The following is a 14368-nucleotide window of genomic DNA, read 5'->3' on the forward strand; positions in this document are numbered from 1 at the left end:
CTGAGAAATCCCCAGGCCAGAAGGAACATATTTATAGACCTTAGAGCATGTTACGGGTCTTACCAGTGGAAAACTTCAAACAGAACGGATTCATCATCAGCCATAATGATGAATTATTATGGCTGAATAATATTTATGGCAATCAACAGTAACGAGCACAGCTAGCTGAACAGAAACGTTTCTCAAACAACTAATATCTGCATAAACCATCTCAGTACAAAGAGGGAAATATGAAAAGTCTCAATATAAACTAAAACCAAACCAAAATAAATTGCTGATGTTTAATTTTTTTATAATTTCGTCTGTTTTTGTTGTAAAAGAAACAGACAAAAATATAGCCGACGCGTACCAAATTATTTCTGGGCCACAAAAGATGAGTTTGTAGAACAATATTTGACGCTACAACAGCAAATAACTTCAAATTGTGTTGTATCTGTTTTGGTTTACATTTCTTTTTGGAGATTTAAGTAAAAGAAGTGACATATTTGGGTTTTTATATATATTTTAATGATTTACAGATTGGTAGTTTAGTTTCATTTGAAGGATAAATATTAGCTTTGTATCTTTTCAGTCAAATTATTTTAATTGTTGCAGTGGTTTAAAGACTTGATAACAAATTATTACTGAATAAATTTAAAAAAAATCAAGTTAATTAATGTTGATATGACCCAAAATCTTTGAAGAAAGTTTCTTACAACTTGTTGAGTCGATGCAACACAGAGTCAAGGCAGTTACGACCGAACCGCATACAGCGTGACTGTTAAAGTTCATTATGTCCTCTTTCCACTCGTGCTAAATGCCATAAAGACGCAGCTTCAGACGCGTATTAATCTCCAAGCGGCTCAACGGGCGGCAGTGTCAGACGCTGTAGAGTTCAGGACCAGACAAACATGAATGTTGGCAGCTTTAATGGCTACGATGTGAAGATGTCACATCTGATTCTCCAGTCATGGCATTTCTTAGATTACAAGTTTGTCTCTTTGAAATGTTTGAATATTCCTGACTCTCTTATCAGGTCTGCATTTGAACATGCTTTTGATGATTTAGTTAAGGTCACAGATAAGGTAGTGCACTGCTGGTGAGCCTTTCACTAAGATCTGAATTAAAAATGTCTTATCTCAGCCACAGCTGGTTTCTTATTCATGTATGATTTTAGTTGCCTTTCTTATTCTAGGGAAAGACCACAATTGTAAAATTGTTTTTTTAACGTTTGCAGAATGTAGACAAAGACTTGCACACATTTGTAATGGAAATGCAGCTGCAGCGCAGTCAGCTTGCAGGATCTCACCTGTCTGATTGCGAACAGCAGCTTCCCGTAGGAGTAGACGATGACGGCGAACGGCAAGGCAAGGCAGAAGGTGAAAAGGCTGACGATGTAGGAGACGTTGTTTGGAGTTTGGGTCTTCCAGTCAACCGAGCAGGTGGTGCCGGGCCCCTCGGGGCCGTAGCGGCTCCAGCCCAGCAGCGGAGGCACCGTCCAGGCCACGGAGTACAGCCAGGAGAAGCAGATCCCTGCCAGCGCCGGCCGGAAGTCCCTGCCGTCCGCCATGGTGGGCGTCATCATGGTGCAGTAACGCTCGTAGGACAGAACGGCCAGGGAGATCAGGGAGACGATGCCTGAGGGAGGCAGGACAGAAAAGCATGTTGACCCGGTTCCTACAAGCTTTCCAGAATTTACCATGATTTATGCTTCTGTAGTGGTACAACGTTTGAATAGGGGATGGATGGATGGATGGATGGATGGATGGATGGATGGATGGATGGATGGATGGATGGATGGATGGATGGATGGATGGATGGATGGATGGATGGATGGATGGATGGATGGATGGATGGATGGATGGATGGATGGATGGATGGATGGATGGATGGATGGAAATATTTTCCATATCCTTTATTCTTTTCCAGGCTGCCTGGGAATCCCTAACCAATGAAAATGCGTTGCTATGACGACGTCCAGGACCCAACATGAGGTGGGTTTTCTGCCAACTGAAGCAACAGTTTCCAAAAGAATGACTGAGAATGATCAAAACCAAAACCAGAGCTGTTTTCATCTCATCTTGATCACCTTTTATTTTTTACTTTCTTCTACGTTTTGTTCCCTTAACAAAATGACAACTAATAATAACCTGAATCATTTCCAGTAGCAGGTTTATGGTCATTTTTCCCCAACATATTCACCACTTTTTTATCTTTATCCTTCATCTCTGCTGGAATAAATTGCCTTTTCTTTGTGCACGTGGTGCATACAAGGTAGAAAAATTTTAATTCATGCAACAATGTTCAATAAATTAAGCCTTAATGTTGTGTATCACGTAGTGTTCAACTACAAATTAATGTTTCTGAGCTGTTAAAGAAAAAAAATTATTTCTCAAATAATTCTGCAGTTTCTAAAGCCTTCAGTGGATTGGGTTTTCCTCAGGCAATTTTCATTTTACATGGTTACACAACAACATAAATGTTTAGGAAACCCTGAGAGGTTTCAGCTCTTGTTAAACATTTACTAATTGTCTCAAAAATTAACAAGCTACAGGGTTTATTCAATGCCTTTACTTAGATGAACAAAAGGAAACCAACAGAAGAAAGGAAATATATAAAATATTAAATTATAAATATTATGACTCCTCCAATCCTGCTGTAACAATCAGCACCCACTGAGCTCCATGAAAAATAAAATAATTGTTTCACAAAGGTCATAATACCTGTGTGTTTTGTTTCATTATAAAGATTTTTAAATGTAATTTAATGTATTGTACATAGCAGTAAGAGTTCAATTAAGGCTTATCTTTAAAAAAAAAGGACTTAGTTGGCTGAAGAAAATATTAGGGCTGACACGATTCCTCAAATGGTTCAAGTACCTTGATCAATAAAATTCAAAGTTCCTCAAGGAAAATTTCCGTGATTAGTCGATTAATCATAAGAATAATCGATAGATTGCTCAATTACTAAAATATTCGTTTACAACCCTAGAAAATATTATTTATCCCCTCTTAGTTTTGTTTTAATCAAACTTTTATATGTTGCAGCACATAAACTACAATAACCCACTGAGACACGATTGATTACTTGTCTTAAAGTTTATAAAGTCACCTTTATCAATTGTAAATTACTCAATGTATTCAAAACAATGGTGGAGTTAATTGTTGCTGAATAGAATAAGTCTTAATAAAAGTTAATCAGACTGAAGTGCTGATTCAGAGGCACTTTACCTCGACTCTGCAGGATTTTAATCACAGATATTCACTTCACCTTCCTGCCAAACGAAGGCTGATGATTGGCTAAAAATTTGGCAAGGCTAGAGCATGCTGTTAGTAAAGTACAAAATCTAAAGAAGAAAAATAAAAGTTTTTAATCTTTTCAAAATGAAAACTGCTCTAATTATTGTTCTTTTTTTTGTTTTTTGCTCCCTATCCGGTTATACATCAGGATTTTTAACTGCTTCCATCCACTATTGTTTTGTCTAAATCTTTACACATGATTTTATTTTGAATCATTAGGTACAGCAATTTTTATTTTTATATTTACCATTTTTGTTTTATAGAATTTGACTTCAATTTTTATAAAACTGTTAAGAAAAGTATTTGAATTGCAGCTGCTTTCTGTTTATGATGTAATATTTTTCACTCATACACTGCTACTTTAGTTACTGCAACAACAAATGCTTTTGCACCTTTAAATGATACATTTTATTCTAAAACCAAACAAGTTTCAGATGGTCTAACATAAATAAATGTGGTACTGGTAAGTACGGTGTCAGTAGCTGTGTTTCCATTACAAAGTGCCGCAAAAGTTTGTAAATATTCCACTAATTTAAGAAAAACACAATCCCAATTGCAGTGTTTTCAGTAATTAAGAAACAAAATAAAAATCCCATGTGGATAAATTTGTTCACATAATAATACATGCCATACCATGATCCTCCAACTATTTCCTGTCGTCGTCTTCTTCGCGGTTTTTGCCAGTAGTAACATCCGTTTGTTGATCATGTGATTCGTGTGATATGAAATCAAAAACAAAAAAAGAGTTTCTTTCGAAATTGGTGTGTTTCGTATAATTCCACAATTGTATGATAAATGGAAACATCTTTTGTAGCAGAAATGTGAAGATAAATATTGTTTTGTGTTTCCCTTTGCTGTCCTGCATGTTTTGGAAGCGTTGCTGCTCAAACACACCTGAATCTAAGGTAACCTTTGTAAAACTTGCTGACATGCTAAGGAAATCACTTGTTTCATGTAGGGAAGTCTAGCTGGATCTCTGGATTTGAAGATTACACAAAATGGAAGGAAGAATGCAATAATGGCATTAAAAAGACAAATAAACAAAACATAATGACAGGAATTCATCTTGCCATTAATGGGTAAACAGATCAGAGAAATATTTCTGTGAAACTTCCCTGCGGTGCTGAAGAGGGTGCTCTGTGTTCTGAAGGTTTATCTCAGCAGCCGCCGGTTTTCTATTAATTTTTGTGACGATTGCACAGTTTGTACCCAGAGCCTGGTGGGAATACGGGTCCCTAATGCTGGCTCTCATTCAAACACGGCCCACTTTGATTCTCCAGCATGCATTTTAATAGGTTTTTTACCCAAGGCCTGATTCTTCATCCTCCAACTCAGGAAAGGTGTAGAATAGATTTATGGGGGGAATGAATGACCTAATGTCCCTGGACTGAGTCAGCAAACTAACTAAGCATTTTTCATTTTGGCTGCTTCTTCTTTTATCTTCACCTCCTTTCTGGAGTTTTCTTCCATTGTTACGTCTTCATTTTATTTCTTTTCCAGATCCTGATTGTATTTCTGACAAATCAGGTCATTTGTCAGTGTTTCCCTGCTGCTGCTTCCTCAGCACAATCTTACAACCATCTCCTGTAAATAATAGGTTTAGTGATTGATTCACTGTCATAAAAGACTGATTTTGCTTGCAAAATAAAGTTAAAAGATTAAGCAACTACGATTTTAACTGCTAGATGTAGTATTTGTCTTTATACAAAGAAACAACTGAGCGAGGAAGTGAATTATAAATAAATTTAGCTGCTGAATAATCCTCAACTAATTTTTACATAACAGTGTATTCTTATTCATTTCTGTTAGATTGTCTTAAAAACTATGAGAAATAACAAATATGAGTCCTAACCTCACACGCTATCTGTGAGCGGAAAGAATAAAAAGTGTGAATACAGTGGACTTCCGGTATTGACCCTTTGCAACTAAGTCACTTAATCATTCGAGGCGCCATGATGGACGTAGGAAGTGAGGGAGGGGAATATTGAACAGAGCGACTAAAATTGTTTTCCAAAGTTGTTTTTTTTCCCAGTTTATTCATGGCTTCTACTTGTTAAGAGTCAAGATAATTTGTCTGTGACGTAACACACCTGGTTGGGGCTCATAGGCGGCGGTATTTACAAAAGTTGGAAACAGCTAGCTTAGAAACCGCACCGTACCTCCTCCCTCATGACGTGTTGATTAAATTATTGACTTTCCCTGAATTCACAACACATGATTTATATCACTGTGATAAACAACGTTTCCCCTTAAACCGAACGAATCCCTAAAAACATACAGAAGGCGAAATGCTAACCAGTTTTTTCCATATATGCTAGGCTACATGATGGTACGGCACTGTCTCCATGGTTACTAAGGTTAGACGCGATATTTAACATCTTTCTAATCATGTTTGCTTATAAAGTAAATGAACGTTAGTCTTCTTACCTTGTAAAAACGCACGCGCAAATAATGGAGCCATATCTCACAGTTAGTCTATTTATAATAATTTCACTTTCTGTAATAAAACCGTTGTTTGCTAATATGGGTCCACACATTTGGTAAAATGAGAGTTTGGCAGGGAGAGGGGGGCTTTTTATGATGCAACACCAGGAAGTGAAGGAATCTATCAGGCAGCTGATGCTGGAGAAGATACTAACGATCTGCAAACTCCAATAACTAGAAACTTTCTTATTGTTGTTTTAATTCTTGTCATAGTTTTAATTTGTTGGCTTGACATTTCAATGGTTTTGTTGTTTCTTGTACAATAGCATTTGTGTGTAATAATGCCCCAGGTGTGTACTTTATATATATATTGTTAGAGATCATTTTTTTGTTTATCCTGAAATTTTTTTAAATGTTTGCATTTCTGTTAATTTTGTCAAGTATTTTTTGGTTAAACAGAGGGTTTTGTTTACATACCGTTGTCCTTGTGCCTAACTGAGGCAGACAATTGCCAATTAAAGGTTTTTTATACAGCCCACTTCAGAACAACACCAACAGTAAAAAACAATTATTTCTTAACAAAGGATTTTTCTTCACTAAATAATTGAACTGAAGCTAAAGCCGGGATTTTTCTTATATTGTCAACTTTTGATTGTGCTACAGGAATGAGACAATCATCAATTTCAAGGCTTTTTAAACATTTTTAGCAAATGCTCTTGAAACCAAAGACTTCCTGCAACTTTTGGACATAGCTAACAATTATTTTAGTTAGCAATTATATACATTTTAACAATTACTACATAGGATAAAGAAAAATGGCACATTTTGCTGAATTGTCATTTAAACCTTTTTTTAACCAGGAGAAGCTTAATTATGCCACTTGAGGAGTATGTGGTAGAATATATTTACAAAGTGTTTTTTTTCTTCTTAAATGCAAAATGTTCACATTTTTGTACAATTTTGGCTTAATTACTGCTCTGAATATATTGTTCTTTCAGCAACTGGTCTTTTTTGACTCTATATTCAAGTTAACGATTGATCGGTTACTAAATAAGTTGATGATTACTCTATAATCGATTAATACGATTAATCATTCTATGTGCAACGTTGCAAAAACACACCTAAATTCCCTCATCACCATTTCATTAGTGTCATTAATTTGATTTAGGTGTGTTGGAGAAGAGATCCATCTCAAAGTTGCAGGAAGAAGCAGGTCAAATGTTCTCGGTGACTTCATTGAAGTTATTTTATCATAATGAGAGTGACCTAACCAGGCTGTAGTACAAGCCTGCCAGACGTCCGGCGCTGCACGCTACAATAACTCCCATGTTGTCCGAGGTAATTGCTCTGGAGCGAACATAGTTTTATTTGTGAATTCCCAAACAGAGCGTTGTTCATCTCCACTTGCGTAGGCGGAGGGTCAAACAACGTCCCAGTTTAATCCGAAGCAGAAAATTGCATGTTTAGTGGGCCTGAAAGTGATTCAATATCCATTTTTGTGCATTTATGGTGAAATAAACTTTAACTGTAATTGCTTTGCTTTTAAGATTTGGCTCTGAATTTAAGATCTATGAGCAGAAATTAAATGTTTCTTTGAGCGTTCTTCTGTTATCAAGGCTGAAACTGGGAACGCATCTGCAGGCGAGCGAAATATCAGTGTTAATAAGTAGGAGTTGACTGCACCTAATGAACACGCTGCAGCTCAGTATGAATCCAAACGAGGCTTTTCAAACTGAAGCTCCTCTGTGGGTAGCAATTAAAACACAGTCAAGTTTGATCTCACTCCTCCAAAAGATGTTAAGACCACATTCAGATTTAATGCTTAAATCAACACCATCTTGACTTCTATCAATATCACACAAAGCCTTTCGACCCTGCAGGACTTTTTCTCCACTTGGTGGCCAATTACAGCCATCAATCACCCCCAATTACTTAATGAATCTTTGATGTTCAGCCATCTTTTTCCAGAGTTTTGGAAAAGCCGTTCCCAAAGGTCCCAGAAATCTCTGAAGAAGCTCATCTTTAACATCTCTAATAGTCTTTGATCCACTCTCAGTTCTAATGCTTGTTGCTAATTCATCTACTGTTAAAATTAACTTATGCCTTATTTTTCTGCTTATTCTGGAAACAAAACAGGTAGAAAGTTAGAATTATTTAGTGAATTTCAGGAGTTAAAATCCAACAAAACCAAACAAAAAACTTTTTAGATTTTGAACAGAGATTTGTGAGATGTTCAAATTTTGAGTTGTTGTTTAAACTTTTTCACAGCTTCATCTCTGAGCAGTCTAAATAACTGGATTTATCCTGAGATTAAATTAATATATTTACTAATTAAGTGACTTTTGAGGATTAAAGGAAGAAATATATAAAAAAATGTTCCCCCTTTCTGATTTTATTTGCAAAAAAAACCAGAAGTAAAATCAAAACATATATTTCTTACCACAGAGTGTTAGGGCTATGGTAAGTAAATAAAAGTCATAATATTACGACTTTATTCTAGAATTATTTCGACTCTATTCTCCTAATATTATGACTTAATTCTCATACGACTATTTTCGTATTACTACAACTTTGTCCTCGTAGCATTATGACTTTTCTTGTATTATCACCACTTTATTCTTTTTAATATTATGGCTTTATTCTCACAATATTATGACTATGCAACTTTATTTACGTATTATTTTTGACTTTACTCTTGTAATATTTTATTCTTGTACAACTTTATTCCTGCAATATTATGGCTTTTATTTTAGAATGGAAACAGATAAAATAACGTACTTTAGCAGATCAATTCAGTGGAAACGAGGCCATTTCTACATCCTACCACCGAACAGATAAATGATGTTTCCAAAGCTTTGCCAGCAGTTTTCACCTAATTATTTTAGGTAGAATGACTGTTGTTAAATATAATTTAAACATATATAAGTGAAGTCAATGTTAAATGCTGAACAGAAAAACCATTGATCTCTAGTTCAATGCGAAGAAGATGAAACTGACCTACAAATGTAAAGTGCTTGATGGGATATATTTGGATATCTTAATGTACTTTCATCTGAAAAATCTCAAACACACACCCTAAACACACACAGACACATGCTTACATTTCTGTATCACAGGATTCCTTCAACAGCTGGAGAATTAAAGAAAAACATGAAAATAGTTTGAAGTATTTTCCAAATTTGAATAGGAATGGAAAAAGAAAACAAAGTAGATGTTTTAATTTATATTTCCAGATTTTATTACCTATAAGTCTATATTATTAACATAAAATTTTCTTTTACTGATTAAGATGTAAAAGATGAACATAGTTTATCATAATTTTAATGTATTTTCTTGTACCACATCAGGTTCTGAGTTTATCACATTTTTTCCATAAGGTTATTGTTACATACAGTGAGGCTCAAATCCAAAGGTTTAATAAAAACAAAAAAAGTAAGATTCTTGCTTTAAAAATTAGTTAAAAAGTTGGAGTTTACTGGCATCTGTATTCATCTGTAACCCTCCTCTGTCAGTTACTGGTTGCTACGGTAACCACCAACTGCCAAAAGCAGACACGATGTAACTTCTAGACGGACAAACGCCAGGAGAAAATTACTTTTTGATTAAACAAAATGCATTCAAAGGGTAAAATAAATTAATTTAGACAAACTTCACGTCTATAATATTGTTTAATTAAAAGCCTGTCTATTTACCTGCTGCCTGGATGTGAAGTGACACAAGATAAACAACTATAAACCCACATACCTAAGAGCAACTTAAAGAGACAAACTGACCAAACAGTCATGTTTATTCTCTGTGAGAACAAGCCAGAGTATGTTCTTCTGTTGTATTGATAGTTTAAAAATAACGGTTTTGCCTGTCATTATGTGGATAACTCATCAGGTGTTTCCCCCTTTGGCTATAAAAACAGCAAATATCAAATCACTGCCGGGAAAGAAAACAATCTGGACAAGCTGCAATAGTAAAATTACAATTCCCAGCCTTCCTTTCACCAACACAATTATTGAAAAAGCTGTTTCAACAGTTAAATAGCTTCCAAATGATGACCGACCGTTTGGAAATCTTTCAGCCACAGGACTGAGACTGCCCGAGTCAAAGTGTCACTGTTCAGTGTTCAATGACACTGTTGACCAGAAGTACAGAGATTTCTTTATTTCAGTTGGTAACTTCTCATCAAGTCAGACAGAAGTCACATGTGTTGGGTACCCCAAGGTTCAATCATGGCCCCCTCTCTAATTAATATCTACTTAATCTCAAGGTAACAACAAGTAATCAGATTAGGTACCAAAACTATGCGGATGATGCACAGCTCTACATTACGATGCCACCATGTGACTCTGAACCCATCCAATCACTGAACAGATAAATGTGTGCATGTGCCATAACATTCTCCAGCTGAACAGAAACAAAACTGAAATTATTATCTTTGGACCTAAAAAGATCTAGAGTCAGCTTCAGCTGAGATCTATAGCTGGAAACAACAGATCCGGCCTGAAATCTGGCCTGAACCTTCAGAGACACATAAAGACAGTTACAAAGTTGGCCTTCTATCACTTATTTCAAGGATTAAAGGTCAAATGAGCCAACAAAATCTATAGAAACTCATCCATGCGTTTATTTTTAGTTTCATTTATTACTGCACCAGATCTGTCTAAAAAAATCTATCCTCCAGCTGCAGCTGATCCAGAACGCTGCTGCTGGCGTTCTGACTAAAACCAGGAAGTTAGAGCACATAACACCAGTTTTAACGTCCCTACACTGGCTCCCCGTAGTTCAGAGAATAGACTTTAAAATACTGTTGTTAGTTTATAAATCATTGAAACGGCTATGCACCACAACAAATTAAAGATCTGCTGTTGGTGTATCAACCTTCCAGGCCTCTCAGATTATTAAAATGATTATTGATTATTATCTGTAAATAATTATTATCTGTAAAATTATTATTTTTGATAATTTCCTCTAATTTAAGACCAATAACAGGTTAAACTCACAAACTTATTTTCACATTCCAGAAGGTGAAGTGGTAATTAATGCCAGAGCAATTATATAAATAAAGAGCAGTCTCTATTCAAAGGAGGATTGATTGTTAAAGCCTCTTTAAGGACAAGCAGAGCAGATCAGAAGTGAGAACCCGATCAGGTTGGCAGGGTCAGGCCTCCGTCACGTCATCGCTCGCCTTCAGCTTACATCGCTCCAGTGGCTGGAAAATCCAGAAGCTACGTCAATAAATCCCGCGCAGTAATTACACTGACTGTCCTCAAATCTACAGGCTTACAAGTCTTGATTTTTATTGGGTTGGGTTGACAAATTTCAACACATCCTCAGAGGATCCAGTCAGAGCTAATCTATTAAAGATGAGGTTCAGAAATGCTTTTTCTGTGTTTTATTTTAGCATGCATCTCCTCTATGAATGACATTACGTGCCTTCATGTACCTCTGGGATTAAAACTTAACGATTAAATTTGCTTTCTGTTGAATGAAGTTCAGTTTTCAAGTTTGGTTCACTGAACTGCACCTTAAGCCTTTGTTTACTTTTATTTATTATTTATTGGATTATGTTGGACACGTTCTGCCTTGATAATGTAGAATAGTAAAGAGGTGTCAGTAGCTTTCCATTAAAAAGCTACTGACCATGTAATTGCACAATTTGACATTTCGAAATTAAGTTTGCTTAATGAAAACATGGCAATTTAAAAAAAAACTTGTTTTTTGATAAAAAGAAGAGGGGTTTTTTTCCCCCCGACTATATCAAAATTGATTTATTTCGCAAAACTGCAATGGAAACATTTTTTCACATCACACCAGTCATGTGATCAACAACCGGATGTTATTACTGGCATAAATGACGAAGAAGACGACAGGAAATGGTAGGAGAATGATGACCGCGTAGCACATCTCTTAATAATTTATCACAGGAACAAACTTATTCATGTTTGATTTTAGGTGTTTCTTGTTTAATGGAGACACCACAATTGTGAAATTATGTTTATTAGACATTAGCAAAATATCAACAAAGTTTTGTGCACATTTTAATGTAAATGCAGCTATTCAGTCAGAGGCTTCTTCAAATTCGTTGCAGCACAGACTGCTACAGGAGATCTTTCCTACCCACAGCCATTACCATTTATAATAACTCTTTAACTCAGTATGTAACTTCTGTAAAAACATGTTTTTCTACATATTTGTTGAAACTATGACTCTTGTGACAGAATGAGGCAGATAATCTGTGACAAAAATTGAGCTCCTCTGCCTTTTCCCAGTGCTAACTAGAAACAACCAATCAGAGCTAGGAGGCGGGTCTTAGCTCTTTCAATCCTGATTTCCCCTATGATGCAATGTCTAGCCATGCTAAGACTAGTTAGCATGGCTACCAATGATGGCAGATAAACAGTTTTCTTTTAACGGTAAGTTGTTTCTCTGCCATTAGAATAGTGAGCAGGGGGTACACAAGTTGATTGACAGCACTTAGACCCTCCTCCTGACTCTGACTGGTTGTTTTTGGTTGAAGCAGTGCTTTTCCTCAATAGTAGCTCAGGAAGGAGATGGAGGAGATTGAACTTTTCACTGATTATCTGTCTCAAGCTCTGTTTCTGTTACAAATGTGCTCAAAACTTTGTCAATATTCTAATGTAAAATTTCAATTTCACAATTCCAGTGTGTCCATTAAATAAAATTTTTTATTAAAATCCCACATCTATAAACTTGTTCATGTGATAAGCCGTTTAAAAAAACAGTTACATGAGATATTCATATTTCAGTCATGATGCCATCCAGGCTTTGGAGCGACAAACCCTTTATATTGAGAGCAGCTACGTTTGCTGAAATTGTAGTCGGCCATTTTACATCAGAGCTAGGGATTCAACACGATGGAATGGCACACAAGTTTTATGAACTGTGTGAGACTGTGAGAGGTCTGCAGAGCCAGATTGTCAGAGAAACATAAACAAAACAAAAACAAACCATCATCCTCCTCCTACTTCCTGTTGTCTTCTTCATCGTTTTCTCCAGTAGTAACATCCAGCTGTTGGTCACGTGACTTGTGTGATGCGGAAAAAAACAGATTACGATTGTCAATATTCTTCTAATGTTGAGAAAATCTAATTAAAATTACAAATGACTAAATTTGCTCTCTAAAAAATATGCTGCGTTTTCGCCAGTATTAGCATCCAACTGTTGATCACGTGACTCGTGTGAAAAAAAAAACATGTTTTCCGAAATGGCTGAAAAATCACCTCATCCTCGCGAAAAAACTTTATTTCCCCAAGAAAACATGAGTTTTCTTTTAAATTGACATATTTCCATTAAATTTGTTTTTGTAATTTCAATCTGAACAATTCTATGGTTAATAAAAACAGATTATACTGTCATGACATGGTGAAAGTTTTTACAAATATGAAAAAAACAATTTAAAAAAATAAATAAAGTAAAAGTTACATATTGCAGCTTTAACTAAATGCGTTAATTTCCTTCAATAAAATATTTTTGAATTAGAAAAAACAGGTGAATATTTAAGACGCTCCTTTCGGAAGACCTGGTTCTCAATAAGCAGCTACAATAATCTGGAACATTTATTCACACAGAAATCCTAATAAAGAAGTATTCTTACCCAGACACGCGTTGATGAAGCCGTACCAAACGCATCCAGCGCGTCCGATCAGCCACCGCCCCTGGGTGCTGGCCGCGAAGCTGAACGGGGTCCCCAGCACGCTGACCAGCAGGTCGCTCACCGAGATGCTCACCAGCAGCAGGTTCATGGGCGTGCGCAAAGCCCGGTACCGGCAGAACAGCGCCAGCACCAGGAAGTTACTGAGGAAGCCCAGCGTGCCGATGCAGCCTAGGCACACCGCTACCACCAGGTGCCCCGTCGGACTCAGGGAGGGCGCCGGCACTGAGCCCGGAACCGCTCCGCTCACCTCCGTCGTCGCTTCTCCGGGACACCGCGCACAGCTCAGGCTCGCGTTGGAAGCGATCATACCGGGAAGTTTGGACCAGAGGGGAAGTTTGCACCCATCCGGGTCTCGGTCAGCGCATCCGGAGAGGAGATGGCGCACCGCGGTAGTTTGCGCGCATCGTGCACACAGGTGTTCCTGCTCAGCGGAGCAAAGTGTCCAATGAGGGAGGACTCAGAGAGGACATGGAGGTGATCCGGAGAGCCGCCCCCCAACCCGCTTCACATTCAGCTGTGCGCTTCTGCTTTTATCGCCAACTGCGCCTTTTAACGCGCCGGGGGACGAAACTCAACAGGAGGCGGCGCCGGAGCGCAGTCTGCGCCACAGTGTTTGGAGGCAGATTCAGCGGCTGTGGGAGCCTGACGAGTCAGGAGACAATGAGAGAGGATGAAGAGCAGAAAGACAAGGGGCTCTGATGGGTTTCATTACAGTACATTCCTGCGATTATCATAAAAAAACAGTAGATAGTAGTAGTCAAAAATTATCTAGAAAAACAATTCTGAGCTCCAAAAGTTCAAAATTTGTGAGAGAAGAATTACAGACACTTTGATATCTAGAAAAAAAACATTTCTGAGCTTGAAAAGTCAAAAAATTGCAAGAAAATTAAGAAATTTGGAGATTTATCTAAGAAATGTTCTACAAAAACATAACATTCTTTTTGGGATAAGAATCAAAAATATGTGAGAAAAACATCTGAAATTTTGAAATTGATCTCAA

The 14368-nt window shown here is 36.9% G+C and overlaps 1 protein-coding gene across 1 annotated transcript in view; it reads right to left on the bottom strand.

Annotated features, from left to right (window-relative positions):
- The window catches only part of tmtopsb (teleost multiple tissue opsin b), a 38778-nt gene extending 24690 nt beyond the window's left edge, over positions 1-14088 (bottom strand). The window contains exons 1-2 of the mRNA XM_014973242.2: positions 13309-14088; positions 1289-1617 (exon numbers count right to left, since the gene is read on the bottom strand). Of these exons, the coding sequence (XP_014828728.1) occupies positions 1289-1617; positions 13309-13675 (696 nt within the window). The 5' untranslated portion in view covers positions 13676-14088. The remainder of the gene's footprint in view (positions 1-1288; positions 1618-13308) is intronic.
- Positions 14089-14368: the final 280 nt, after the last annotated feature.

The sequence above is a fragment of the Poecilia mexicana genome, unplaced genomic scaffold (genome assembly GCF_051168715.1).
Source record: "Poecilia mexicana isolate PSO_F unplaced genomic scaffold, ASM5116871v1 scaffold_20, whole genome shotgun sequence".
Taxonomy (NCBI): domain Eukaryota; kingdom Metazoa; phylum Chordata; class Actinopteri; order Cyprinodontiformes; family Poeciliidae; genus Poecilia; species Poecilia mexicana.